We start from the raw sequence: 27746 nt of genomic DNA, 5'->3' as shown, positions 1-27746 counted from the left end.
AAGATAATGGCAGTGTGCTTATAGTAGAAGCAGGATTAATCAGTCCTTGGCAGGAAGTGTGGTTAACTACATGCTGTAACACTCATTTAGGGGAAGGAAGTCAAGTTTTTGTTCTAGGTAATTTTTGCTAATGTCTTTTCCTCTCTCTCTCTCTCTCTCTCTCTAGTTGTTAAATGTAGTTTGAAAATATTTTACATATTGAAAGTTTGTATTTAATAAAAACTTTATTAAAAAAGGAAGAACTGCAAGGAGGAGACCATTCTGGCCTTCTTGGAAAGGGAGTTTTAAAGTCTAGGGGCAGCCACTGAAAAGGCCCTACATTTGGGGTGGGGCAGAAAGAAGGCATCTGAAGACCTTGAGGTCCTAGTAGACTCATACAGGAAGATGTGGTTTGTCAGATAGCCTGAACCTAAGCCATAAGAGGCTTTATAGGTCATAACGTATATATCCAGCTCTTCGAATATAGGAAGGGATATAAATATTAACACTATTAGTTGTGCTCATCTGGGGGGGGTCGCATTCACTGAAGCTTAATGATGGGAGATTTACAACAGATCAAAGGGATAACTCTCCATAGCAAATAAGTAAACTGTGGAACTCACTGCTTTGGGATTTAGTGATTTTTGAACTTGGATAGCTTTAAAAGAGGGTTGGGAAAATCCATGGAGGCTGGAGCCATCAATGTCTTATTGCCAACATGCATAGATGTCACCTCCGGCATCAGAGGGAGCAATATTGCTTCATTATCTGGGGTCGGTGGGGGGACATAAGATGGAGGATGAAGTCACACTCCTGTCCGGTTGGAGGACTTCAGTGGGAAATCAGTGGGGCCTTGCATGAACAGGATGGAGGGTGGCAAGATAGGCCTTTGGTGTGTGGGCCAACATGGCTTTTCTCTTGATACCTGTGACAGAGGAAATCTAGTGGGATGTTGAGACTGCCCAGTAATGCTGAGAAGGTTGGAGGAAACAGAAAACACAACAGCTCTTTTCTATTTTAACACAAGCTTCTTTTTGTCTTGTGCAGGCGTTGGCCCGGATTCCCCTCAGGAGCCAGATGTGGAGAGCTTCGAAGAAGTGTAAGTTGGAACTGTAAGCCTGGGAGAAGGGTTGCTGAGAGGGGTTCACTTAGAAAAGTGTACCTTCAAACTCTAGGTGGTCTTTTGGCTCTGATGATTGAGTGAGGAATTCTGGATGCTGTAGTCTGGGTATCTCTAGAGATTTCTCAGCATCCTTGGCTGAAGGATGCATAGTTAGGGCTGTGGGTGCTCTGCACAGATAGTAAAGGTGGAAGTTGTGTGGTTGTGTATCAGAATTCTGCACCTACCTCCAAAAGTGTGGTCTGGACAAGCTGAGAAAACATGGCTGCATTGCTCTGGGCTGTTGGTTCTTTTTCTGTCTTCACCATTTTTTGATGGTCCAAGGAAAGATCATGCAAGACCTTACCCACAATCTCCAGCAATTTGATTTAATCACCCCACTTGACCTCTTGGGCTTCAGTGGAACACATCCTTTCAGACACTCCTTGGCCTCCAGATCTTTTTTTTTTTTTTTTTTGGGGGGGGGGAGCTGGCCTTTTCTCTCATCTCTTACGCTGGGACCTTTGAAAGTGCCCGACGTACAGATTGAGCCACTCTTTATGGCAGAAACCACAATGTTCTTCAAACCTGTTTTTAAAATTTGTAGCATGAATGCAATGCCCTTTAAAGGGGAGTTAAACCTTAAGAAGGTCAGGCCCTTTGGTTTGGGGGATGAGCATTCTGCAGAGGCTTGTAGCCCAATATTTCGGCATAGAGAGAAGCAATTGGCTTGAGGCTTGCTGGGAGATGCCCTGGGAAGCTTGTTGCTAATGTTTTTCAGTGGCTTGGCTTTGCACATTTTTTTCTCTTTTGACCCTTTAATCCATTTGCTGCTAGTGGCTTAACACTGCCTCTGTTCTTTCATCAAACACCTTTTTAAAAGTGCCAGGATTTGACTGCTTTGAAATAATGTCCCTATTCCCTGGCTCTTTGCATCCAAAGTGACTAATCTTTCACCTAATAATTTTTCCACTTCTCTTGGGGCCTCTGCAAAAGAGCACCGTTTCCCCATCCTTTCCCCAGAAAAACTCTTTCAAGGGGGGGCTGCAGTGGCTCCCAGGGCTACACATAGCAGCTGTCCCCTGACTCATGGCACCCTCCAGATGGTGTTGGATTTGTTGTTAACTGCCCTCGAGTTGATTTGGACCCATGGGGACCCTATGGATGCGACATCTCCAAGACCCTCTGTCCTCCACTGCTCTGCTCAACTCCTGCAAACCTGTACGCAAAGTGATCTCTTGAATAGGGTCCATCCATCTTGTATGCGGCCATCCTCTCTTCCTACTTCCCTCTACCATTCTGAGCATTACTGTTTTTTGCAGTGATTCATGCCTCCTCATGATGTGTCCAAAATACAAAAGACCTGAGTTTTGTCATCTTGGCTTCTAGGGAGATTTCTGGCTTGATCTGCTCTAGGACCCATTTGTTTGTCTTTCTGGATGTCCATGGGATCCTTAGCATTCTTCTCCAGCCCCACATTTCAAATGAGTTGATTTTTCTGCTATCCTCCTTCTTAACTGCCCAGCTCTCAGATCCATCCATGGCAATAGGGAATACAGTGGCTTGTATGATTCTAACTTTTGTGCTCAGTTGTATCCTTGCATTTTAGTTCTTTCCTAACTATCCTTCCCATTCTTAATCTTCTTCTGATTTCCTAGCTGCAGTCTCCATTTCTATTAGTGTTTGATCCCAGGTATCAGAATTCTGTTTACTATTTCTGTTTCTTTGTTGTCTAATTAAAATTTGTGTAGATTGTCTGTGGTCATTATTTTTGTTTTCTTTATGGTCCAAAATGGGCCTGCCTTTTCACTTTTTTCTTTGATCTTTCTTAGTAGGTTACTACTAAGTAATTTCAACTCCCATTATCCCCAGTCATGCTGGCTGTGGGAGATGGGAGCTGTAACCATTAGGATGGGTTAGAGAGGAGAGCACCAGGCTGGAAAAAGGTGCCATATGCTGCAAGGGAGCCTTGCTTCTCTCTCTTGTACTGTCTTCTGAAATGAGGACATTTTGCCAGCCTCCTTCTGAACTTGCCAAAGAACAGTGGAGGATTTGAGGTCTTTCCTTCAGCTTCTTTGACGCCAGGAGCTTTGGGTGTGCCACTGAGATACTTGCTGATTCAATGACTGCAAAACAAAATTATTGTTTTTGAAACAGGGCAGGCTCTGTGAGAACAAGTTTGAACGTATTTCTTGGAGCATGGTGGGTGGTGTATTTTTTCCTTTTCATGAACTAGTAGTGCTTTCCTGTGTGCAGTTTCTTTAGAGGCCTTTCTCGGCTCCCCAGATTGAGCCTGGAGGTCTGGCTTTGAAATTATTGCACTCTTGTCTCTCCCTGGCCTAACCGTGGATGGCTAGGGATGCTGGACAAACCATGGCAGCAGTGCTGGGCCCTGTCACAGATAACAAATTTATCTGCAAAACCTTTTAAGCTTTAAAAACAGATTAAACGGCTCACCACATCCGCCTGTGCTCAATAGGAGAAGTTGAAGGCGGGTGGCAATTCCCTGATTCATGAAAGGCAAACAGATGATAGCAAAAGGGTAACCAAAGCAGAGCCCCAACCCCACTGAAACCAATCCCTAGAAGTAAATGATGTTGGCGAGAAGTCAATGATATTGGAGCATGCCACAAATCTACTAGGTTAGTTTGAAACTCAGTGGATGGGATCTGAATATATTTATTTCTGGTTGTGAAACAGGATCAAAATAATTCCTCCCCATTTTGCTTAGTTCTTTTACATGGTGTAGATGATTTTTAAAAGTACTCTTTGAGCAAATAAGTGTTTTGTTTGAAAGTGGAGTTTGGCTTGGACTTTTTACAACAGGTGAGTTAGTTGCTCAATGGGCAAGCATGCTTCACAGGCCAGTGGCCAAGGAAGATCCCTAGCCGTTTCCTTGCACCTGCCTTGCAGGCTTTCTGCCTGGGCCTGGTGAATGTACAACTTGAGACAGATGGTGGCTGCGGAGGAAGGGAGGGACTGTCCTTTTGCAACTGAGAACATCTGCCTGAATTCTTCAGTTCCCTTCCGTGGCCTCTGAGAGCCCTTGAAGGGAAAAGGGGGTGGCTTTCAGAGGCACAGCATTCCTCTAAATGAAACACAACACACACACACAGCCTCCTGTTGTCCTATTGATTTGCCTTCCTAGGTGTTTAAAGGGGTGTTCTCTTCTGAATGGGCCTCATTTCTCCTTTTCTTTCCCCTCTCCCTTTGTGTGTGGCATCAGGGTTGCTCCTAATAAACTCTGCTGCGTTTTGGGTGCAGATGCTGGGGCCCCTTTCACACTTGACAGTTTTGTGGCACTTGGGTCAGGGTGACCAGATGTCCTCCTTTTCTAGGACATGTCAAGAAATGTCAACCTTCTGTCCAGGAGGAATTCCAAAGCGTCCTCCATGTTGAGCATGACTAAGAATCCTGTTGGGTAGCACCAGTTTGCTGTTCACCTTTGAAAAATGGATCTACTTGGCAGCCTGTCCTCACTGCAAATTAGGATAGGATGGCTAGGACAGGATAGTAAAATGTAATAAATACATTATATGTAATACAGCTGTAAATAAACCAGATGCAACAAATTCATATTTATATTAGCATTTTAAGCTTGCATTTTGTAATTTTCTACATTTTTCTTGAATATCCTACATTTTGCAGTGCCTTGTCCTCTAAGGTTATGACATCTGGTCATCCTGACTTGGATGCTGTTTTATCACAGGGGCCATTCACACTACATACAATTACAGCACTATTATTGGAGTGTGAAGTCAAAGGCTTTTATGGTTGATATCCATAGTTTTTGTGGGTTTTTCAGGCTCTGAGGCTGTGTTCTAGAAGAGTTTATTCCTGACATTTCGCCAGCAGCTGTGCCTGGCATCCTCAGAGAAATTCTGTGAAGATGCCAGCCACAGCTGCTGGTGAAACGTCAGGAATAAATTCTTCCAGAACATGGCCTCAAAGCCCCCCCAACACCCGCCCCCCACAAAAAAACTATTATTCCACTTTAACTGCTGTGGGTCAGCCCTGTGGAATCCTGGGATCTGTACTTCAGGTGGGGACATTTGTCAATTCAGAGGGATGCATTTAGGATTCTGAGAATGTTCCAGTGCCTCACCAAACTACGGATCTCAGATTTCCATAGCCATGGCAGTTAAAGTGGAATTGCAGCGCTATAATTCTGTAATGTGAATTGGGGGGCCTCAAGTTCCATCTAAGAGAAAATGGGATTTGCGGTGTAGAGGAGTAGTTGGGCTCCCTGCCAGAGAGCAATAGAGCCTCCCCAAACTACAAAGCCCAGGATGCCACAGGACAGCAGTCATGACAGTTAAAGGGAATTGCAGTTAGCAACCCGTCACTTTGGTTATGTTATACCTTTTCCCAAGTCTGATCTGCATGCAGTTTGTCCCCTGATACTGGAAGAATAGATGTTAAAGGAAACGGGGGTACAACCTATTTAGGTGAATTGCTTCTCCTTGGGCCTTTTCCACAAGAAGCAATTCACCTAAATAGGTTGTAGCCATTTCACTTTCCTTTAACACCAGTCAATGCATATATATTTTCAATATCAGGAAACAAACTGCATGCAGATCAGACTGGGCAGGGAGGCACAATATAAACAAAGCAATGGATTGCTTGCTCTGTAATGAATGGTGCATGCTTATATATCTGCAGTGGCTATTTTCTGTGACCCTTAGGTGGCCTGTCTTTGGCCAAAAGTGGAGGGGAAATTGTCAGGTTTTCATCAGGTTGGACCACCCCAATAGTGGTAGAATTCAAAGATGCAGCCGTGTTAGTCTGTAAAAATCAGTATGTAGAAGGATCTTGTAGCGCCTTTAAGACTAACTGAAAGAAAGAAGTTGGCAGCATGAATTTGCGTACACTTAAGTCTACTTCCTCAGATGCATTTGGACCATCCTGAAAGGCATCCGAGGAGGTAGATTTAAGTCTTGGAAAGCTCCTACTGCCAACATCTTTCAGTTAGCCTCAAAGGTGCTACAAGATCTCTCTGCACCCCAATGTACTGTTTTAACATTTTATAAATTCAATTTTTTAAACATGCAGGACTGGAGTTGAAAGCAACCTTCTCTCTTAGCATCATAAGAGTTGGAAAGAGACCCCAAGGGCTATCCAACCCCTGCCTTGGAGGAAGACACAATGAAAGCCACCCCCAAACAGATGGCCATCCAGCCTCTTTCAAAGCCTCCTTGGAGTGTGGCAGAGTCTCCCTGTTGCTTTCATTCCCCCAGATCCACCACAGTTGCTTACCCCACATCAGAGTTGGTGAGGGTGGGGGGGAATCAAAGGTTAAACAACAGCCCCAGCCCTGACAGATGGCATCCAAGCAGAGCCCCCCCCCTTTGCCGTTTCTATTTGCATACAGGTGGGGAGCTGAGGAATAGGGAAACAGTTGCTATGGGAATGCCCTCATTAAGGCTCAGAAGGGGCCTCTTTCGATCCCCTTCCTTGGAAATCCTTTCTTTTTTCTCTTCCTTCCTTGCCAGCTTGCATGCTATGCTCTCCTTCCAGCTAAGCAGGTTGGAGCTACTTGACTGCCCTCCTCCCTGCCAGGCGGAACTGGGCCAGCAGCCACCAGACAGATGATGCGCTTGGGATGCTCAGTTTTTCTTTGTAGTCCCCAAGACCACCCTGCACTGCTGCTTATTAGTGGCATAAGGAGGCCATAGCAGCTTGGGGGCAGGGAGCTCAGAAGCAGATTCATTTCAGGGGGGCACAGTATGTGTGTGTATGTGGCTGGACTCATGGATGGCAAAAGTGAAAGCTTCCAGGTGAAAAAATCCAAGTTTGGGTGCATATATCCAGTTATAGAGGACTGTATAGTAGCGGGGAGGACTACTAGGCCACCGAGTCACATCCCGAGCTGGGAAAAGGATTTTTTTTTTTTTTTTTTGTGGCCAGAAACTCCCAGAATCTCCACGGAACAGCCTGCTCAAGAGGAATGGGGAATGTTGTGTCTGTGTACCTCAAGATTGCTTCCGCACTGCAGAACTAATCCAAGTCAACACCAGTTTAACTGCCATACCTCAGTGCTGTGGAATTCTGGGAATTGCAGTTGTGGCACCAGAGCTCTCTGACGGAGAAGGCCAAATGTCTCACAACACTGCGAATCCCAGAATTCAGTAGCATTGAGCCCTGGCAATCAAAGTGCTATTAACCTGGATTATTTCTGTAGTGCAGATGTAGCCCTGGTTGCATGTCAAATGACAGACACCCCATGAGTTTCACAGGGTTTTCTTAGGCAAGGGATGCTCAGAGGTCCCTTCCCCTGAAATAAAGAGTACAACGCTTGGTAAAGGTTAGTGATCTCCCATGGGAGTCCCAACAAGTGCTGACTCTGCTTAGCTTCCGGGATCAGACAGGATCTAGTGCCTTCAGGGTATCTAGGCATTTTGGTGATACCTTCCAACATACTACAAATGAAAACCAGGACACATGTGGCCAAGCAGCATCAGAGTATAGTCAAAATGGCAAATGTTGTTAATGAGGAAGAACATGCAAGGAAGTACAGCAGGGTATGTCTTATAGGCCACTGAGTCCAGCCTCTAGTTGTGGTGTTGTCATGTGCCTTCAAGTTGTGCTGACCCTCAGATGAAGGTATCCCAGGGTTTTCTTGGGAAGATTTGTTCAGAAGACATATATGGCATGGCTTTCCTCTTCGGCTGAAAGGGTGTGACTCAGTGGTCACTCAATGTGTTTTCATGTCTGAACAAGGATTTGAACCCTGGTTTTCCAGAGTCCCAGTGTTCCAAAAAGCAAAGCTTTTTCATAGATGGATGAAATAGTGACACCTTGGTTTTCTGATGGTTCAGTGCACAGAAACCTTTCTCTCTCTCTCTTGCAATCCTGTAATATCAAATTTCTTTCCTTCCAACAGGTTTGAAAGGACCATGTTGGAATCCCGAAAAGCCCTCCGAAAGTAAGTAAAGATGTTCAGCTGGTTTGGTGTGTGTGTTTTTATGGAAAAGTGATTCTTGCTTGGTCCCTGATTTCTCGATGTCAGCCAGAGTGGGGTGTGCACTTGTATTCATTAAATTTCATTTTTCTTTCTCCGGTTGGCCAAAAAATATGAAGGAGTGTTAATTTTCTTGTCCTTCCGTGTGACACTGAGGCTTTCAGGTGTCCTGGGAAACCAGTCTACCAAAATTGTCCAGTGAGTTGAGTGCATGTGGGGAATTGAACATGATGTGCTCGTGTCCAGACCCTGTACCATTTCAGCTTAGAAAACAAGAGGCATACTTTTTGTATGTCAGTTTCCAAAGACCTTTGAAAAGATGCTAGGAACGGTATCCATGGTAAAGTAGCATTTGATGTTTTTTTAAAAAGCATTATTCTCTAGGAAGTGCTTGGCACACACTTTTGGGAAGCTTTGGGACTTTCAGTCCTGTGACGTTCCCCCACCTTTCTCTATTTCATTTGCGACTGTTGACAGATCTCGCCACCCCCCCAAAAAACTCAGTGGGATCTCTTTTTCTTCCAGGCTTGCAAGCTTTCTTTTTCTTCGCCCCAGCTCTGCACAGCATCTAAGACCTAAAGCTGCTTCGGGTCTCTTTGGAGGTATGCTATTTAAATGATGCATGGGTCCTAAGAGTCCAGAGGTTGCGCCAAAGCCACACTCCATTCCTAAGCACTGGAGTGCAGCTTTGGTGCAGCTTCTGGATTCTTAGGACCCATGCATCATTTAAACAGCATACCTCCAAAGAGACCCGAAGCAGCTTTATTTTGGCAGTCTGTAACAGGCCGTAGAGTCTCATAAGGGAGGGATTTATTATCCTTCCAGTGCTTGAGATGGGAGCGAAAGCCTTTTCTGAAATAGCTTTGGAGAAGGGTTTTGGAAGATCTCCATTATGATGGCAGGGAAGTGTAGTTTTGTCTTTTGACTAGATTAAAAGATGCACACATCGCAATTCATACATTCTGCACAATCAAAGGGCAAAGGTACTCCTGGATACTCAAAGGGATAGACACCAGCTTTTCTTCTTCAATTTTATGCTTCTTCGTTTTTTTAAAAAAAAACAACGACTTCCAATTCTTCTTATTGACTTATGAAGCTTGTGAATTTTTGGTGAAAGTTGTAAAACGATTCATCATCAAAAAACCCCAAATACTTATCTCTGAATTTCACTGTCAATACAGTTATTTTCTCTGTGAAGACAAGCATGTTGCACCTGTCTTCTGTGATCTCTGCCAGGAGCATAAAAAAGGCAAAACTATAATTCAGCACCAGAAACATGGCTGAATAATTGGGGATTGTGCACTTAACTCAGAATACACCAGATTTGTAACAAAGCACTCAAAAGACCTGGTGGATGAATCTGTTTTTTGCTTTTCCGCTCAATTTTTCTCCTCTAAATAACAGGTTCTTATCATCTAGAGAATTTCACAATGAATACATCAGGGGTGGGAAGTAACATAGGGGCCAGGGGCCAATCCCCCACCCATTGTGGTCACCCCACCCCCATAGTAAGACCAAACACCTGTTTTCCTCTGTAATCCCCCTCAAAATGGTGACAGGACCCATAGGTTGGGTAGGCAGGCAGGCAGATAGATTGGAATTTCATCTGGTTAACTTTATTTATCTCTAGATGTATGGATTCAGAGAAGAGGCTGCATACCTTTAAACTTGCTCTTTTGGGGAAAACCTCTTTTTCTGCAAAGAAAAAGATGAGGTAGAAGGAGCAGCTGGTTGTATGTGCCTGATGTACTGGCTCTGTATGCACACAGGTCATCTGTGTGTGAATGACTGTGTCTTGGCAAAGTCTCTGGGTATGCATTTCCTCACCTCACTGGTCCAGTAGCCTTTACTGCTGGGGTCTTCCAAATGCGCAGTTGGGCCTTCCATATTTGCAAATTCGACTTTTGCTGATTTGATAGGTCCTCCAGCCCCACTCTTCTGGAAGTTGACCACGGAGTTCTTCTGGAGGATGTAGCTGGCATTTGTAGGTCCTCCAGCGTGATTCTGTAGTCAACCTCTGGACTTGCACTGGAGGACCTAGAGATTCCTGGAGAGGTGTTCTCTCAAGTAAAAAAAAGTGGGGGTTTAAAGATGTGGTTTTTCTGCTTTCATGGATGTTTGGTGCCCCTAACTCCAGCAAATGCAGATGGCCCACTGGATAAGCCAGCCCCTTAGATTTGGCATAACCAGGCTATATTATATAATATATATATAATCTGGGTACAATGCAAGGTGTTGGTTATTACCTTTAAAGCTCTACATGGCTTGAGTCTGAGTTACTTGCGGGAACGCCTCTCCCTACATAATCCGTCCTGCACTCTCAGAACATCTGGGAAGAATTTGCTGGAATTACAAATGATTAGACTAATTTCAACTTCCCAAAGAGCGTATATTGCAGCTGCTCCAAAATTGTGGAACAATCTCTCGGAAGAGATCCGTCTCACTACCTTCTTGGAGGCTTTCAAGAGGGCAGTTAAGACGGATCTCTTCTGGCGAGCTTATCCACCCGACCTCATATAAGAAACACTGTTCCATCTCCTTGATCAGGATTGGAGTTTTCCCATCATACCACCACTTTTGATGCTTCTTTTTTAATTGTTAACTATTTATGTATTTCATTGTTGGTTTTTTGTCTGTTGGGTTGTAATCCCGCTTCGATCCACCAGGGAGAGGCGGGAAAATATAAATAAAATTTTATTATTATTATTATTATTATTATTATTATTATTATTATTATTATTATTATGTGAAGGCTGTGACCTGATTGCATATCTGTCTTTGCTTTCCAGTGACTCTTTCCCTTTCCGAAGAATCCAGTCCTTGCCAGTAAGCTTAAACTGTTTTCCCCCTTTAACCCTCCCCATGGGTATTGCCATGGTTTGAAATAGTCACAGACTTTTAAAGTAAAAGAATTGGGTACCTGCTTTGAGCTACTTTAAGAGTTGCACCTTCTTACATCTCCATTCTAGAAGAGGTGGGTGGGGGAAGATGGCAGCATGGTCTGGACCTTGAAGTAATTTCTCTTCAAACCATCACCACTGGGTTTCCTGGGCTGAGCAGGGATGTGAACCCTGATCTTCCAGAGTACTGGCCCAACACTGAAAACCACTACACCATGCTGGCTCTTTCTGCTCTCTGCATACTCACAGGAAAGAGAGTCTCCTTGCTTCCTGGGTGAAGTCTCAGTGCAAAAGCCAGCTTTGAGGGGGGGAGCTTAAGTCTTGATCTTTCTTTCTCCATCAGTAGTTTGTATAGAAATGTAGAAACCTGGTCATCCCTACTTCTGGGCATCCCATAGTATCTAGCCTTGGGGGCTGGCTGAGCGAGAGACCAGGGGTCTGAAACATGAGGGAGAAAGTGGCTTATTAGTCATGGATTGATTTCTTAATCAGATGCAGCTTTTGGGTGCAAGTCCTACCCTGAGGAACATCTCAAACTTGAAGGAGTTCAATAATCCTGTGGCTACAGACTCGAATCTTAATGGCAAAGCGGAAAATGTAAGTTGGAAGTGTGTGTGTGTGTGAGAGAGAGAGAGGCTGAGACTGAAATTGCCTTTTTTGGTCTAAATCCAGTTGTAAATCCCAACTAGTCGATTCTAGCTGATAGCAGCTGAGTTTAGGCCACTCTACACTTCTCTTTCAATGTCATTTTAAGGCTGTAGCATCATTATCTTCATTGTTGACACTGTTACCTTGGTGGTGGTGGTGATGCTGATGATAATTTTATTCATTTATATCCCCTCTCCCCCTCCCAGTGGTATTCCAGTTGTCCTACCAAAATTAAAACCAAGACAGAGAAAAGTGCATACAAGGACATCAGTAGCATCCGTCTTCTCTCTCTCTCTCCAGGAAGGAATCATCTTCAAGAAACCTCAGCATCTGACCAGCAGACTGCGCTCCTCTCGTGGGGCTGGTGAGAAGGACTCATTTGCACAGAGACCTAGTTCTGCTCCAGACCTCATGGTGAGTATTCAAGAGGGATGTTGACAAGCTGGAGCGTGTCCAGAGGAGGGTGACCAAAATGGTGAAAGCTCTGGAAACCATAAAGCCCTCTGAGGAGAGACTTAGGGAGCTGGGTACTTTTACTTTGGAGAAGAGAAGGTTAAGGGGTGACATGATAGCCATATTTAAGTATGTGAAAGCCACCTAGTGGGTTCCCTGGCCAAACAGGGATTGAAACCGTAGTTGGTCTCTCAACGTCCTAGTCCAACACTCAAAGCACTACATCAGACTGGCTGTCTAGCAGTGAAATGCATTATGCAAACATTTTAAAAGCTAGTGGGAGGTGCGTGCAAGCTCCAGTTGTTAAAGTTAGCCATATTAGTTCTGATGAAACACCTTCGAGAAAGTGTGATTGGGACCCTGTTGATTTTCTTTCTCTGTCCCTTGTCTTCAGTATTGCAGCCCAGATAAGGAGAACATCATCCCTGACTGTAAAAGCCCCGTTCACCTCCGTCACTCGTCTTTGACATCCTTCATGTCTGATGAAGATGATGGCTTTATGGAAATCCTAGATGAAGAGGAGCTGAAGGTAAAGATTGTGTTGAAGCATAATTGTCAGGACAATCTAGCTTGGCAACTGAGGCACTGCCTGTGTGTTCATTTGTGTGCCCTGTGCTTTAATGTATATTCTTTTAAATGCTGAAGTTGCTACCAAAAGCTTGCCTCTTTTTGCTCTTTATCTTTTTGCTAGCCTTCCAGAATGCATGGCTTTGGCTCATTGCTTGCTGTGAAAGATGGGGCTCTTCACTTGGGTGTTCTCATTGTTCCTTCCTTCTTCTTGTTTGGGGGCAGGGAAGCTGCATTTGGCATTAATGCTGTTTCACCTGTTCTGGAATGTTCACCAGGTGTGATTTTTGAAGGTGTGGTGGTGGTGGTGATTGTGTGCCTTCAAGTCGTTTCTGACTTATAGTAACCCTATCATGGGGTTTACTTTGAAGGTTTGTTCAGAGGAGGTTTGTCATTGCCTTTCCCTGAGAGTGTGTGGCTTGTCCAGTGTCACCCCAGTGGGTTTCATGGATGAGCAGGGAATCGAACCCTGGTCTCCAGAGTCACAGTCTGGCATTCAAACCACTGTGCCACGCTGACCATGGATAGATGCAGGAAATCAATTTCTCTCAGTGTGCGCAGGCTTTGAATTTGTGTTGAGAATCACATTCTCTACCTGAGCCATTCTGAATTCACAATGCATGGGGCAGTTTGTAGGAATAAACTTGCAGGCTTGACTTCAGTTTTTACTCCCAGTTGGAGTATAAACACATTGAATCAATTCAGCCATTACATAAAACATATTCAGTGGCTCTGCTTGAGTTGGATTTAGGCAGTGAAGTCTTGGAGAAGCAGCCTTTTGCAAAAAATAAATAATTAATTTTTAAAAATTGGCCAAAGCATTTGTAAACCTAGCCCTTGGTTCATCAAGTGGCATGACCTCCTCCAGAGATGGGTGTAGAGAGGAAGCATTGAGTCCCAACAGGTCATGCAGTGTGAGGATTAGAAATGTCCATGATGCTATATTTTGTGCAGAAAAACATCAAGAGAAAACACTGTGAAGAAGGAGGACTAGTCTGGAAGGTTAAAGATCTAGGATGGGAAACTAAGTTTTCCCATCCAGCTTGTAGGATTCATCTGTTGTCCTCAGTCAAGAGGCAGAGGTGTTGTTTTTTCAAGTGTTTGAACTTTAGGTTACCTACAGAGAATTACACAGGGCTGTGCTTTGCAGGAAGGAAAGCTGTTGCTTATGCTTGTGCAGGGCTTTGCTTGTCTGAAAGCAGTTGTCAAATCTGTTGTATAGGCTTATGCTGGGCTTTGCAAAGGTGTTATTTCAGCTTGTGCTGGGCTTTGCTTGTCTGAAAGCTATTGGTTAGGCTTGAGCTGGGCTTGCAGGTGTGGAATCTGTTGCAGAAAGGCTCTTACTCCATTGGAGACATTAATCCCCATTCACTTTGCTTTCGCTCCACAAACGTCTGGAATGTGCCACCGTCCCATTTTGAGGCCTTTCCCAAATAAGATTCTACCCACTGTCAGAAAAAGTACCCCCCCTACTTTGTAGTTTCACCCAAAGGGCGAAACAGGATTCAACTTCCAGGAGGTTCTCAGTGGCCATGTTCCAGTGCTGGTTTGGAGCCAAAGGCAAAAACACTGGCGTAATTTGAGTTCAGAGATTTTAATGAAGATGTATGCAAGTTCATATCTCCCTGATGATAGTGTCGTGAGAAGGGAATGTGGATTCTTGGGAGAGGCCAGTGTGTGCTGGATCCATTCCTTACCTCTGACTAATCCTGATTTCATCTGTAAAGTTTTTTTTTTTTCTGGAAGAAAAAAATACCAAGGAAGTGGTAGTGGATGCACCAGAAATAAAGCCAAACCATAAAAATGATCCAAGTGCTGGTTAAACAGTCCAATGCATTTTGGTTGACAAGTCTTACTTCTTCATCACAGCAGATGGCAAATAATCAGAAAATGCATTAAAAATAACTGCAGGAAAGTGACAGCTGCAAGTATTTTTAGGGACATGTAACAAAACATGGATATGCTTTTAATAAGTACACATCTAGGCTTGCTGTTGCATATGCAACTGAAAGGTATCATTTATTAAGTTATTTTCATAGAATCGTAAGAGTTGGAACAGACCCCCCCGTCCAACCCCCCTTCTGCCATGCAGGAACTCTCCATCAAAGCACTCCTGACAGATGGCCATCCAGCCTCTGTTTAAAAACCTCCAAAGAAAGAGACTCCACCACACTCAGAGGGAGTGTGTTCTGCTGTCAAACAGACCCTCAGGAAGTTCCTCCTAATGTTGAGGTGAAATCTCTTTTTTGTGTAGCTTGAAACCATTGCTCTGTGTCCTAGTCTCTTGAGCAATAGAAAACAAGCTTCCTCCATCCTCAGTATGACCAGTACTGAAACATGGCTATTGTGTTCCTTCTTGACCATCTCTTCTTCAAGCTAAACACACCTAGCTTCTTAAGTCACTCCTCATAGAGCATGGTTTTCAGACCTTTCACCATTTTGATTGCCATCATCTTTTCCTTCATGGTCTGCCCTGGTGAAAGAATTATGTTCTTTCCACCCCCACCCCCCACCAAAAAAACAGATTTAGCATTCAAACTAATAAATATGGGAACCTGGAAATGGCTGTTGTCTGCACTCCTTGATTGGTGACTTTGTGGCTATCTGACTTGGCTTGTAGCCATAGAATTCCTTCAGGGTATTCTTTTCCTGCCTTTGAATACTCTTGTGATCAAGCACCTTACCTCCAGTGTTTCTTCATTTGGCGAGAGTGGGATGTAAGACTAGATGCAGATCTCTCTTGTCTTGAAGCATCCATGGGGGAGTTTCCTGGGCCAGTCGTGACATCCATCCATCCCCACTCCATTCCTTCCTAACTCTAGGGTGATGCAGACATCCCGCTGGGTATGGAGAACTTGCTGATGGCTCCTCTGGTGAGAAAGGAAGAGGAATCTGAGCTGGTATGTGTCTGTTAATCCCCTCTAATTTGGTCAAAGTGTCTGATAGGCTAGAGTAGATGGAGGTGAGCCTCCAGATATTGAAGGCCAAAATACCTGGAGGCACAAAGATTCCTCACCCGTTTGTGTGGAGAGAGACGCCAGGCATTATGAGTGTGGTCTCTGGGGTGGCACAGAAAAGTGCCAGGTCATTGGACAAACAGTACAGATTCAGGGAGCGCAGTCACTGCCTCCTGTCCCTTTCTTTCCCAGGTGGGATGGCCCACAGAAAAGTTGGGGTCTTGTTTTCTTGTCAGATTCTGGATGAACTGTACTGAGCCGGAAAGTCACACTTTCCTGATTCCTTTTTCTGTCTCTCCTCCCTAACCCATCAAATCTGAGTAGACTCCGGTGAGCACTGGCAAATGCCGCCGTCTTTTCCGCTCTCCGTCCATGCCCAGCAGCGTCATCCGGCCCATCCTGAAGCGGCTGGACCGACCCCAGGACAAAGACACACCTGTGAAAACCAAGAGGCGGAAGAGCCTGGCAGGCAACACTATTGCCGAGAAGACAGAAGACCCGGTACATTCACTGTAGCAGGGCTATTGTGGGAGGTGGGGGGAATGACATTTTGGCTCCAGAGGTTTTGGAAGTACTATTGAAGTTCCAGTTTTCCTCCAGAACAGAGGCATGGGTTGAGTAATCCTTCACGTATTGGTAGACTACACCTCCCTCCAAAGAAGAAGACTCCCATTACATTCCGAAGCAATGTATTCCACTGTCAAACAGCATCGGGAAGGTCTTGCTAAGGTGGAATGTATTTTCCTAAGTTCTGGGGTTCGCAGCACCCAAAACCTTTGCAGGATGGGAACATGATTCCCAACCCCAGTCTGCATAAAAGGAGATTCCTTTGGATGTTTCCTACATAGCATAATGGATTTGGGGGGAAAGAGCATAGGAAGTCTTAGGGTTGGAGGAATAGTAGCAACACAGATGGCCCTCTACTTTATACTCTTTTCTCTGGTACATATGTTTTAATTTTTTTAAATGTTAGTACTTTTATCTGAACCTCCAGTGTACCCTCTTCACTCTTCCCCACACAGCAGTAATAAGATTTAGAAACTCAAGGCTTTTGAGTTGAGGTGGCTCTTCTTGGCATCAAGAGGCAGTTTGCCATGGGTCAGTGGCATAAGGCATGCATTGTGGATAGTGTAGTTTAGAAGGTTTGGCATTTCCAGTTGAAAAAAGTAATGGTCAACTGGTGACTGGACAGACCTTTTGTTGGCAAGAATTCAGAGACATAGCCATGTTAGTCTGGAATACCAGTATACAAAGGCACCTTTGAGACTGAATGGAAGGTGTTGTAGCATAAGCTCTCGTAAACTTGTTCTGCTTCCTCAGATGCATGGAGTGAACTGGGCATAAGGTTTTGTAGACTTGGCCCTCTTCCTCAGATGCTTAGACTGAAGTGTTCAATCCATGTGTCTGAGAAAGCAGGCCAAATCTACAAAAGCTTATGCTGCAACTTCTTTTGCCTAGTTAGTCTCAAAGGTGCTGCAAGATTGCTTTGCATACCTTTATTTGCAAGTGATAGCTTGTCAGAATAAAGCGTGCCATAGTAGATGGATTGATGGGTCTTGAAAATATTATTCATTAGGATAACAGTTCCTAGAATTCCACCAGTGTTATATAGGCCATGCTGGCTGGGAGATCCTGGAAGTTACCATCCAAAATGGTAAATTTCTAAGCTGTATTGGTTACTACTAGGACCGTTATTCCTGTCATGATCTCTTTCCCCATCTGATTTGGGGTGTCTGTGTATACCTGTCTGTTTATGAGCTCTCTGAAGTTCCCATTGCACTTAATTTTGGGGTAGAAAAAGTTGTTCCCTTCCCCAGGAAAAGGAACACAACACAGTGACGTGGAACCAGTCTCCATAAATATATAGAGGCATGTTGAAGGGTAGCTGGCCATCTTCCAAGAGATTATTTTCTAATTGTTTCAAGATGTTGATAGTGGTACCTTCCTTTTGTAGGGAGCAACCTGGCTTCATATGTGGTCTGTGGGCCACACTTTGTCCACCTCTGCTTTATAAAAAGTCAAGCCCTGTCCTCCTCAGTTGTCACTTAGCCTGCATGAAAAGAAATGACTCTGAAACAGAGTCTCCTGTACATGTGTGGTTCTGACCCTTTTCTTTTCCAGGGTTTTGACCTGAATGAGACACCTCTGCAGGCAAAGTGGGAATGGAGGAGGGAAGGGCAGGTATTGCATAGAACACCTGCATAGGGCTTATACAGAACATATGAGCAGGAGATAGATTACATGGAGTAAAACAAGGGTGGGCAACTGTGGCCATCCAGATATTTTTTTTAGCCTACAGTTCTCATTGGCTCTCACCTACATGGCTAGTGATGGATTGTGGGAGTTGCAATACAAAGCTACCTGCTCACTGCATGGGTGAAAATTTGCACTGCCTTGCTGGATCAGGCAAGGTTCCACTTAGGTTAGCAGCCACTGATTATCCATCATGAATAGAGAATTTTGGCTCAAGTGGTTCTGGGAACCTCAGAGAATAACTGCTTGTTCAAGTAGGAATCCAGTACCTGTATGTATGCTCCATGAGGTGCCTCTTGCATTAGGAAGGCATTGAATTTGCAGGATGGGTGTTCTCCTCGCATTCCCCAGTCATAGTCACATGCCATCCTTAGGCACCCTTCTTCCTGTTTCTTTCTAGAAGCCTCGCCTGGTCCGCTCCCGGTCCTGCTGCCCCAGTGAGATTGCAAGCATCTTGGACAATGACCACAGGGAGCTGATTGGTGATTTCTCAAAGGTATTGATTGGGAGGAGGAAGAGGGAAAAGGGCCCTGGCAGCCTTTGCCTGCTCGCATCTTAAGAGCAAGAGTTGACCTCTAAAATGACGGTCAGCGGAAAGCATATCTTCTTTTTTTCCTGCAGCTTCCAGAGCAAATGGGCTCTTAGGGAGCTGATTCTGCTTTGTTCTTCATTCTTTACACTGTCTTTCCTCCCCCCCCCCCCCCAATTGTAGGCATATCTGCTGCAGACAGTGGAAGGGAAGCATCAGGATCTCAAGTATATCTCTCCTGAAATGGTAAGAAAATGCATTTTCCCAAAATGTTTCTCCACAGTATTTGAAAGTTGCAGAGCTGTGACCTTTCCTGAAATTTCCTCATGTTTTCCCTGCCTTCAGCAAGGGTCACCAAGGCCTAGTTGTATTATCCAGAGGGGATTGGGTTGTTTGGTGTGAAACAGAGGGAGAGAATAGTCCCCAGACACCTAGCTAAGCTGCCAAGGAGTTCTCACGACACAGCCATAAACCTGCTTCAGTGTGTGGGTGGGTTATGCACTGGGCAAACTCTGCCTTCTGAAGCAAGCAGGGCTTAGTATCTCCAGTGCAATAGTGAGACAACACAAACATGAAACGGTGCGTTTTTATACTAGCTACTTGAGCAAATGTTTTATTTCTCCACAGATGGTGGCTGTGCTGACTGGTCAGTTCAGCAGCCTCATTGAAAGCTGTGTGATCGTGGATTGCAGATATCCCTACGAATATGAAGGAGGTCACATCAAGGTTGGTTCCGTTCTTGTAACACTTCCTAATGCTGAGGCATAACCAAAGGCCCTTATGAGAGAGACACTGGACTTATTTTCCCACCTGTACCTCAAAGAACTTCACTAACTTTGGCTCAGTTACTGACCCCACAGTTCAGTGGCCTGGTGCTTGCTTTTACAGGGAGAGTACACCTGGCACTTACTTTGCTGTTTTTGTAATGCTTGGTGAACATGGTATCAAGTAAATTCTGGATTTTGCTGCCTTTTCTTTTCTTTTTAATGCTGAGCGGAAATGAGCCCTGTGAATCCATTGCCTAGTTCAGAGCTGGCAAGGTTTTGGGTCTGTTTTGATCATATGCCCCCCTCCCCAAATATAGGAGAAAATCTGGTGATTGGAGACATTCAGAGTTAATGCAGTTGGCTGTTGACATGAGGCACAGCAGCAGTAGCTTCCTTTAAAAAATATACTGCAAGTGCTTTGGCAGGTAGCACTATGACTGACACTATTTCCTTCCCACAAGACATGGGTGGAGAAGAAGGGGAGACATTTCCTCTAGTTGTTCTGATGTGCCGACAGAAAATAAATGATAAAAAAAATTGAGCCCAGAAATGGGTTTGGGGGAAGCATCTCCACCCCCCCCCCCACACACACACACCTTGGAGGAAAAGATTGAGCTATAATCTTTTGGCTCTCTTTGAGTACATCCATCTTTAGAGCCCAAAGCAGTAATAGCCGAATAGTACCCCAGCCAGAGTGTAGAAGTGGGATTTTACTCAAGGCTTTACAGACTGTGCAAACATATCCTTATTTATCTATTTTATAGTATACTTACAATCATAGATATGGAAGAGACCTTAAGGGTCATCTAGTCCAGCCCCATTCTGTCATGCAGGAAAACACAATCAAAGCACCCCCAACAGACGGCCATCCAGACTTTGTTTAAAGACCTCCAAAGGAGGAGACTCCACTACTCTTTGAGGGAATATGTTCCACTGTCGAACATCCCTTACTGTCAGGAAGTTCCTCCTAATGTTGAGCTAGAATCTCTTTTCCTGTAATTCAATATATGTGGTATGGTGAAGTGGGAAATGATGTCCCTTTGCTCCTGTAATGTTCATTTATCTTATTTACAAATGTCTAGAAGCAGTTTTCGACCTGACTGTCTCCAGACTGTACAACAAACCCAGCATAATAAATTAAAATACAGTCTTTATGTTGCCATGCAAATGTGGAAGGCTGGGTTCATCGAACTAGGAATGGCATGCCTCTTTCTCTCTAGGGTGCTGTCAACCTACCTCTCGAAAAAGATGTGGAAGACTTCCTTCTCAAAAAGCCAATTGTGCCATTTGACTCTTCGAAGAGAGTGATTGTTGTCTTCCATTGCGAGTTCTCCTCTGAGAGGGGCCCTAGGATGTGAGTATCTTCTTTTGGTGGTGCTTTAGTGGTGGTAGTGGCGATGATAATTATAGTTAAATTAATAATAACTTGATCCTCACAGTTCGTTTTGTACATTGAGATGGGTGAGCCTTGTATCCATGAATGCTGGGAAAGCCTTTGCAAAGAGGCAGCTGCTAAAATTGAGATATTTTTTAATCTGTACCCAGCCTTGGAGGAAAAGGTGAGATGTAATAATAATTCCCCTCTGAAGTCCTTCTCAAAATGTTAACATCCTGTCATTGTTTTGAGAGGAACTGCAGAAGCAAACAGGTATTTGGGGGTAGTAATTGGTGAATAAATATTGTTGCATGTTTTGCACTACCAAGAAATGACTTGGTCACTGCTATCTGCAACAGACAGAGACTTCATGCTGCCTCTTGCCTGCATGTAAAATGTGGTCTAATGTTTCTTCCTTCACCCCCCTTAAAGGTGCCGTTTTGTCCGGGAGAAAGATAGAGCATCCAACGATTATCCTTTTCTACATTATCCTGAATTATATATCTTGAAAGGAGGATACAAAGAATTTTTCCCACAATATCAAGTGAGTTTGTTACGGTAGCTGACTTAGATAAATTTGGGGGAGGAAAGGTTGTTTTATTTTAATCTTTATTTGCACCCCATCTTTCTCCACATCTGGGACTCATGGCAGCTAAACACTGTTTCAGATGATGATGGATCGCTGTTCACAGGCTTAGCTGTCAGTGGTTTGTTTCTTGAAAAAGAGAGAGATAGAAAACCTGCAGAACTCCATACAAGTTACACAGCCTATAATATGTATGTAATATATATAATATAATATGTAATCCTGTGAGGAGAAAAGAATCCAAAATCCTCAGAGAGGCAATAATTAGTTAACTTGTCCCAAAAGAGCTAGTATGTTTTCATAATTCTAATTCTCAGTCAGGAAGATTTATTCTGTTTTTCTTTTAATAATCATGCTTGAAAAAATCAATAAAAACAAAGCTCAACAGAGTCCTGAAAGGGGATGGTGAGACTGGTGAAATTTTCTACCCAGAAGCCTGTTTCAGAGAGGCTGCTGCTAAGTCTCTTTCAGGCGGGTTACAGACCGCTAAAAAATACGTAGTGACTACGTATTAGGGTTAGGAAGGTGCGGTGCTTCTGCACCCCCTAACCCTAATACGTAGTCACTACGTATTTTTTGGTGACGGCCGTTCCAGATGGCCGCCGCCATGTTTACGTCTTGGACGCATAGCGTCCAGACGTGTCGCGGTGCCTATGACGTCGCGAGTGCGCCAGTGGAAAGAAGCTCCATTTTGGAGCTTCTTTTTTGCTCCGTAACGGAGCCGCGCGGTTTGGCTGCAGCGGCTCCCTTACGGAGAAAACAGCGGCGGCGGCTGATCGCCGCAAAGCGGTGGTTTATAACCCACCTCAGTTACAGCTGTTTAAATCGCCTCTTATCTGCATCTGTGAAGAGGCTGGTTTGCTTTTGGGTTGCCTACTAAACACTGTTCTGTCTTTTCTTTCTCTCTTTCCATTGACTGTCCTCCTTCACCCTCCCCTCCAGATGCACTGTGAACCACAAAACTACCGTCCGATGCACCACAAGGACTTCAAGGAAGACCTGCGCATGTTCCGCCTGAAGAGCCGCACATGGGCAGGGGAGAAGAGCAAGCGAGAGCTCTACAGCCGCATGAAAAACTTCTAAGTGGACAGCGGGGGCTTTTGGGGTTGGGAGGGAGACAGTTTGGGGTGGGAAGAGAAAGACTGGACGGGGCCAAGCTCCTTCACAGATTGTGAACAGAGTGGTCTTTGTTCCTCTGCGTCATCCAGAGGAGGCTTCTGGTGAAGTGTTAAAACCAAGACAACCCATTTCGCTAGTTTCATTTTGGGAAGAGACATTGGCTGATGGAAAAGATGAGAGGGGGACATGACAACTTGTCTTACAACTATCCTGGCAGTGACAATATCTCTAGCTCCAGCAGGCTGGAATCCAATGCAATGCTGTGAATCTTCCTCAGGGCTTGAGATTTTTGACGTGGTGAATGTGATCCTCTTCTTGGCTTTGAGAGGGAGTGGAGGCATCTCTTTGCAACCTGGAACATCTCCTCCCTCAACCAGGAAGCCCACAGAAGACCTGACCAGAGTGGGAAACCTTCTTCCTCTCAGGTTTTGGGACGTCTGTCTTCAAGTCAGAGGAAAACCAGGCAGCTATTGGGAACACCACTCGGTCTTGCTGTGTACGCTCAGCACGGGACCTATGCAGTGGTAGTGAATGTGTACCTGTGCGTGTGTGTTGTTTCTCATGTAGCCTTCAGTCTTGCCAGGAAGGTGAGCGGGACAAGATGCAACTAGGGAGCTGTTTTAAATGTTTATGGTCATCTGACAGATGTTTTCATGCAGCAGTCCTTGGCTTATACATTGGGAAGAGTAAGAATGTCCTCTTGAGAGATAGTGTTTGAGGAGACAGGGTATTACTTTTTAAAAAACCTGTATGCAAAACATGGATGTCTCAGGGAATCCCTTTAGGCTTTTGGGTGGGTTGTGGAGAAAAGGGAATCACTGCAGAGATTTTGCAGAAAAGAAACCATCTGTGGAAAAAAAGAGGAAACTATTGGCGGAGCCAAAGCCTGTCTTCCATTCTGGTTTCAACAGTCTGTGAAGAAGAACCCAGTTGGAGATAAAACTGTTTCTCACTGGTGATGCTTTGAAAACAGAACTTGGAGGTTGAGGACTTTGTATACAGTTTTAGGATTTTTAAGTTTTAATGCGATAGAAGGTTTTTCTTTCCTTAGCTGTGAGATCATGCAGAAGACTCTTTGACTTGAAAGCATCCCAACTTTTTGGCATGTCTATCTAAATCAGACCAGAGTGGCTGTGAGAGAAACAGTGTTTGTTTTTGGAGCCTGTATGCCACTGGGAGAGACTTGTTAAAGATGATTGAACCAACCTGGCCAGATACTGTTCTAGTTCTAAAAAAGGTAGTTTTAACTGCTAAAATACAGAGAGAAGTTTTATTTTTAGCCAATCATTTGAAAATGACATGAAAAGTATAGATATAGCCACTCGCAAGGCTAATTCTGATGCGGGATTATGCCATCCCCCCATCTACCCACACATCTTCCTCCTAATTGCTATCTTTTGGGAAGGAAAATGTGGAAGAACACAGGAATATGAAAAACAAGAGGCATGATTTGTCCCTAGGGTCAGTAACACCTTTGCCTAATTTATCTGACTCCAGACGGCAGGTGAGAACTTGGAGAATGGAAAGCACCCAAAGTATTTATGCCATGCAGTGTCACAGGGCAGGTTCCTTCACTTTCCCTAGTTTAGCGATCTTGGCTGAAAGGCTCAATTTTTTCTTAAAGGAGCAGCCACTGTGACATTGCTGTGCTAATCCCTTCTCCATTTTCTGCCCTTAGTCTGGTCTCAGCCCAGCCTTATGTGTTTCTGGCATCGTATTGCCATCAGTGAAGAAAAGACAAAGGCTTCCTCCTGGCCCAGTTGCTTAGCACTTGTGGACCAGAACTTGTGAGCTGAGGAAGTCTTCAGTAAAGCTAGCAAAAACTGCAGAACCAACCAAACTCTTTCCCTAGGCATTAGGTGTAAGAAGTTACCTGCTTTGGGGCAACTGAAGTCAAAAGGCAATCCCTTAACCTAGCCTTGGTTATTTGTCTTCTTAGTTACCTTTTCAAACTGCTACTTGGCAGCAAACTGCAGTTGCTTCACACCTGGAACAGTTGTGAAGCTAGCATAGGCTGCCATAAAACAAGGGCAGCCAGTGAGCATAAATGGTTAGCAGGCTCCATAAATTATCCAACAGAGGTAGTTCTGTGCCCACTCCTGGCTGCCCTTTAGTTTTAAAGAACTTAATACAGAGCTTGGAAAAGTTAAATTTGTTTGTGACACTTAATTTCCAGACGTCCCCAGTGGACATTGTTTTCCAAAGCCCTTCTTTCATCCATGCAAGCTCCCCAAACACTGCTTTTATCCATAATAAAGCCTGCCCCATGTTCCACATGTGGTTAGGTGCATAATGTAGCATTGGTACATTGGCTGTGACGCAAGCCTCTTTCAGAAGCATATTCCAGATTTTTTTTTTGGGGGGGGGAGTGGGTGGAGAGCACTTAGAAGCCTTTTTAATTTGCACGGAAAGGACTGATTGCTTTGTGTGAGGGTGCGAGCACTCTGTGACGAGTGCCACTTCTAGTGCCCAAAACCATTGGCTCTCAGCTTCCTGGCATTGCTCTTTATTGGGGTGGGTGAGAATACATGGGCATCTCCACCACTCCCTGTTGTGGCATTTAGGCCTGCATCCCCATAATCCGTCTAAACCAGTGGTTCCCGACCTTTGGTCCTTTAGATGTTAGGGACCTGAGCACCCAGAATTCCTGCTGGTCAACCTGGCTAGGGCATCTGGGTATTGCAGTCAAAAACACCTGGAGTACCAGAGGTTGGGAACCACAGACAACAGCGTGTTATTGGGGAACAAAGTTTCCAATTTTAAGTTGGTAGATATGAATGTGAGAAGGGACAGACACTGCCAGCCACTTGGCTGAAGCATTCTTATCTCTGCCGCTTTCTGGCTAGAGATCATGGAAGGTTTTTACAGCTGCCAAGAGCTTTTTTAAGGTCATCAGGCAGTTGTTTTAAAATAAAAACAATTGTTTTTTAAAAGAAAAGTCAGCCCGTCGGCCTCATTTGAAGCAATTTTAGTATTTAGTACCAATATGTAAGAAGTAGAGGTTTTGTTTTGTTTTTGTAAAAAGCGTACTATTTTTAAGTAGCCTTTCTTTCGAACCAAAGCAATGCAATCCCATTCTGACCTGCCAACCCTTTTAGACCATGTGCCTTGTGATTTTGTACAGTTAATTTATAATGAGCCCGACATCTTGGATGCTGCGAAGGCAACCATGTTTTGAGGTGGAAGAGGAGGAAACAGGGCAACACTTTAAAAAATACATATTTTGAGGTCCTTCTTGGAAGGGAATGAGGGAGGACTTGGGGACCTCAGTTGCGGTGGGTGGGATGAGGGTGGGGATAGTCAGGAAGCTCTGAAGGGAAAAAAGGTACCCTGTCTTCTCATTTCACTATTTTGGAAGCTGAGGTAAGCTTGGAGTATGGTGCTGCAAGGATCCAAAGGGAAGATAAAGAATAAGCAGGTTTCCCTTGACTTTCCTGAAGTTTGGAAGAGGGAGATGCTTACCTCCCTTTGCCGCTGAGCATTGATGGGTCCAAGCATGCTTCCAGATTTAGGGAAGACCACACTTAAGTTTTTTCCCCATAAGATGGTTCCTTGCAACGCCTGAGGTTGTGTGTGTGATTTGGGTATGTGTGATGTTTCTTTTTTTAAAAAAACAAAAACCTTTCTCAGTGTAATTTAAACCTATCGCAATGCCACTGTGTGGTTTGATATGCCATCTTCTCATTGCCATCCCTAACTTGGCTGCTGGTCTTGTTCTCCAAGGGTAGTGGCTGAGTTCTTCTGTCTGACTTCAGCCCTGGAGAAAGCATTTGGGGCGGTTGCTTACTAGCTGCCGCGTTGGAGAGGGTCTTTCTGCAGGGCCTGCCTTCTCCTCACCACCCTAAGCTTATAAAAAACCACTTCTAGGATTCGCTTTCTCATTCCGTTGTACATAATGCAAGTCACAATCCACCCCTTCTACTGTGAACGCTGTGAGCTTATCCCAATTACTTTCTGGGGTTGTGAGAAAACTAAAAGTGTGAAAGGGGGAAACCAGACTCCTTCTCTCACACTTGAGTTGTGAAGCTTCTTGGGAAGCGCTCTCCTTAAAGGCTGCTGTGTCAGAACATGCGTGCCCTGAGCCAGGCCTTTTTGGGCCACAGATGAATGCGGGTGTCCAGTGGAAGGCAGGGAGAAGTGGGCCTCCTCCAATATGTGGCCATGGGTTTTGGATTTTGGAACCTGCTCCTGGTTATTGAGACCAGGGCTTTTGGAAATGAGCTAAAATTTTGCATTTTGTGGGGCAGGGAGGGGGTGGCAGAGGCTGACTTGGTCATTTTCAGACCTTGCAAGGCAAGAATTCGGCTTCTGTATGTCTTTGTAACACGAACATCAATGTAAAATGCTTTTTAAAAGATATTGTTTCCTATGCAGTCAGCTGTAATCAGGGAGCAAATAAACTGCTAGGTTGCGGGAAATGTCTTGGATCCCGATCTTCTGTGCGGAGATGGAAACTCAATTATTATTTATTTATAATAGTATAATTATGAGGTGGAAGTTGTCCACAGATTCAAGCATTTGCGGCTTGAAAATTCTTTAAAAATATACAAATTCCCATAGGCAAACCTTGATTTTGCCCTTTTACATAAGGGGCACCATTTTACTATGCCATTATATTTAATGGGACTTGAGCATCCATGGATTTTGGTATTCATGGGGGGGTTCTGGAACCAAACCGCTGGAGATAAATAAATAATAATAATAAAAGTTTTATTTTTATACCGCCCTTCTTCAAATCAGGGCGGTGCACAACAAAATTATGCAATACAATAAACACCAAAATAAATACAATATACAAAAGCCATATCACAAGTAGGAATCTAAACATATTAAAAACATTACAACCTCATGCCAGTCTGCGATGCTGGCAGAGGGAGGGGGGGTGAATAGACAATCTGGGGGGAAGTATTCAGGGGTAGGCCTGTTCGAATAAATAGGTTTTTAACCCCTTCTTAAATTGGAGTAGGGAGGTGGCTGCGCGGAGCTCTGGGCAGCGAGTTCCAGAGGCTGGGGGCCGAGATCGTAAAGGCTCTCTTGGAAGTAGAAACTAATCTAGCCTCCGGAACTTTTAAAGTTGCTGCCCAGATGATCTGAGAGTGCAGGGCGGATTATATGGGGAGAGGCGGTCCATCAGATACCCTGGGCCCAAGCCATTTAGGGCTTTATAGGTAACGACAAACACCTTGTATTGCGCCCGGAAGCGAATAGGCAGCCAGTGCAGCTCTTTGAGCACTGGTGTTATGTGACTGGCCCTAGGTGTATTGGTGACCAGTCGGGCTGCCATATTCTGCACTAATTGCAGCTTCCGGGTATGGTACAAGGGTTGGTCCATGTAGAGCGCATTGCAGAAGTCCAAGCGAGAGGTTACCAGAGCATGTACAACAGTTTCAAGGTCCCTCTGGCCCAGGTAGGGACGCAGCTGGCGTATCTGCCGAAGCTGATAACAGGTGCTCCTGACTGTCGCATCCACTTGAGATGTAAGGTGGAGCGACGAGTCAAGGAGCACCCCCAGACTGCGTACAGAGTCCTTCACGGGGAGCGTGACCCCGTTCA

At 44.6% G+C, this 27746-nt stretch overlaps 1 protein-coding gene across 1 annotated transcript in view; it reads left to right on the top strand.

Annotated features, from left to right (window-relative positions):
• CDC25B (cell division cycle 25B) overlaps positions 1 to 26632 on the top strand; it is a 34614-nt gene extending 7982 nt beyond the window's left edge. The window contains exons 3-16 of the mRNA XM_089526424.1: positions 1027 to 1078; positions 7962 to 8003; positions 10829 to 10865; positions 11432 to 11536; positions 11888 to 12001; positions 12435 to 12569; positions 15430 to 15507; positions 15889 to 16065; positions 18218 to 18313; positions 18530 to 18592; positions 18974 to 19072; positions 20334 to 20467; positions 20921 to 21032; positions 22017 to 26632. Of these exons, the coding sequence (XP_089382550.1) occupies positions 1027 to 1078; positions 7962 to 8003; positions 10829 to 10865; positions 11432 to 11536; positions 11888 to 12001; positions 12435 to 12569; positions 15430 to 15507; positions 15889 to 16065; positions 18218 to 18313; positions 18530 to 18592; positions 18974 to 19072; positions 20334 to 20467; positions 20921 to 21032; positions 22017 to 22157 (1385 nt within the window). The 3' untranslated portion in view covers positions 22158 to 26632. The remainder of the gene's footprint in view (positions 1 to 1026; positions 1079 to 7961; positions 8004 to 10828; positions 10866 to 11431; positions 11537 to 11887; positions 12002 to 12434; positions 12570 to 15429; positions 15508 to 15888; positions 16066 to 18217; positions 18314 to 18529; positions 18593 to 18973; positions 19073 to 20333; positions 20468 to 20920; positions 21033 to 22016) is intronic.
• Positions 26633 to 27746: the final 1114 nt, after the last annotated feature.

The sequence above is a fragment of the Sceloporus occidentalis genome, unplaced genomic scaffold, assembly GCF_023333645.1.
Source record: "Sceloporus occidentalis isolate IW3139 unplaced genomic scaffold, rSceOcc1.0.p SCAF_5, whole genome shotgun sequence".
Classification (NCBI taxonomy): Eukaryota; Metazoa; Chordata; class Lepidosauria; order Squamata; family Phrynosomatidae; genus Sceloporus; species Sceloporus occidentalis.
The sequence above is the reverse complement of the archived record's forward strand: the minus strand, read 5'-3'. Positions and strand labels throughout refer to the sequence as shown.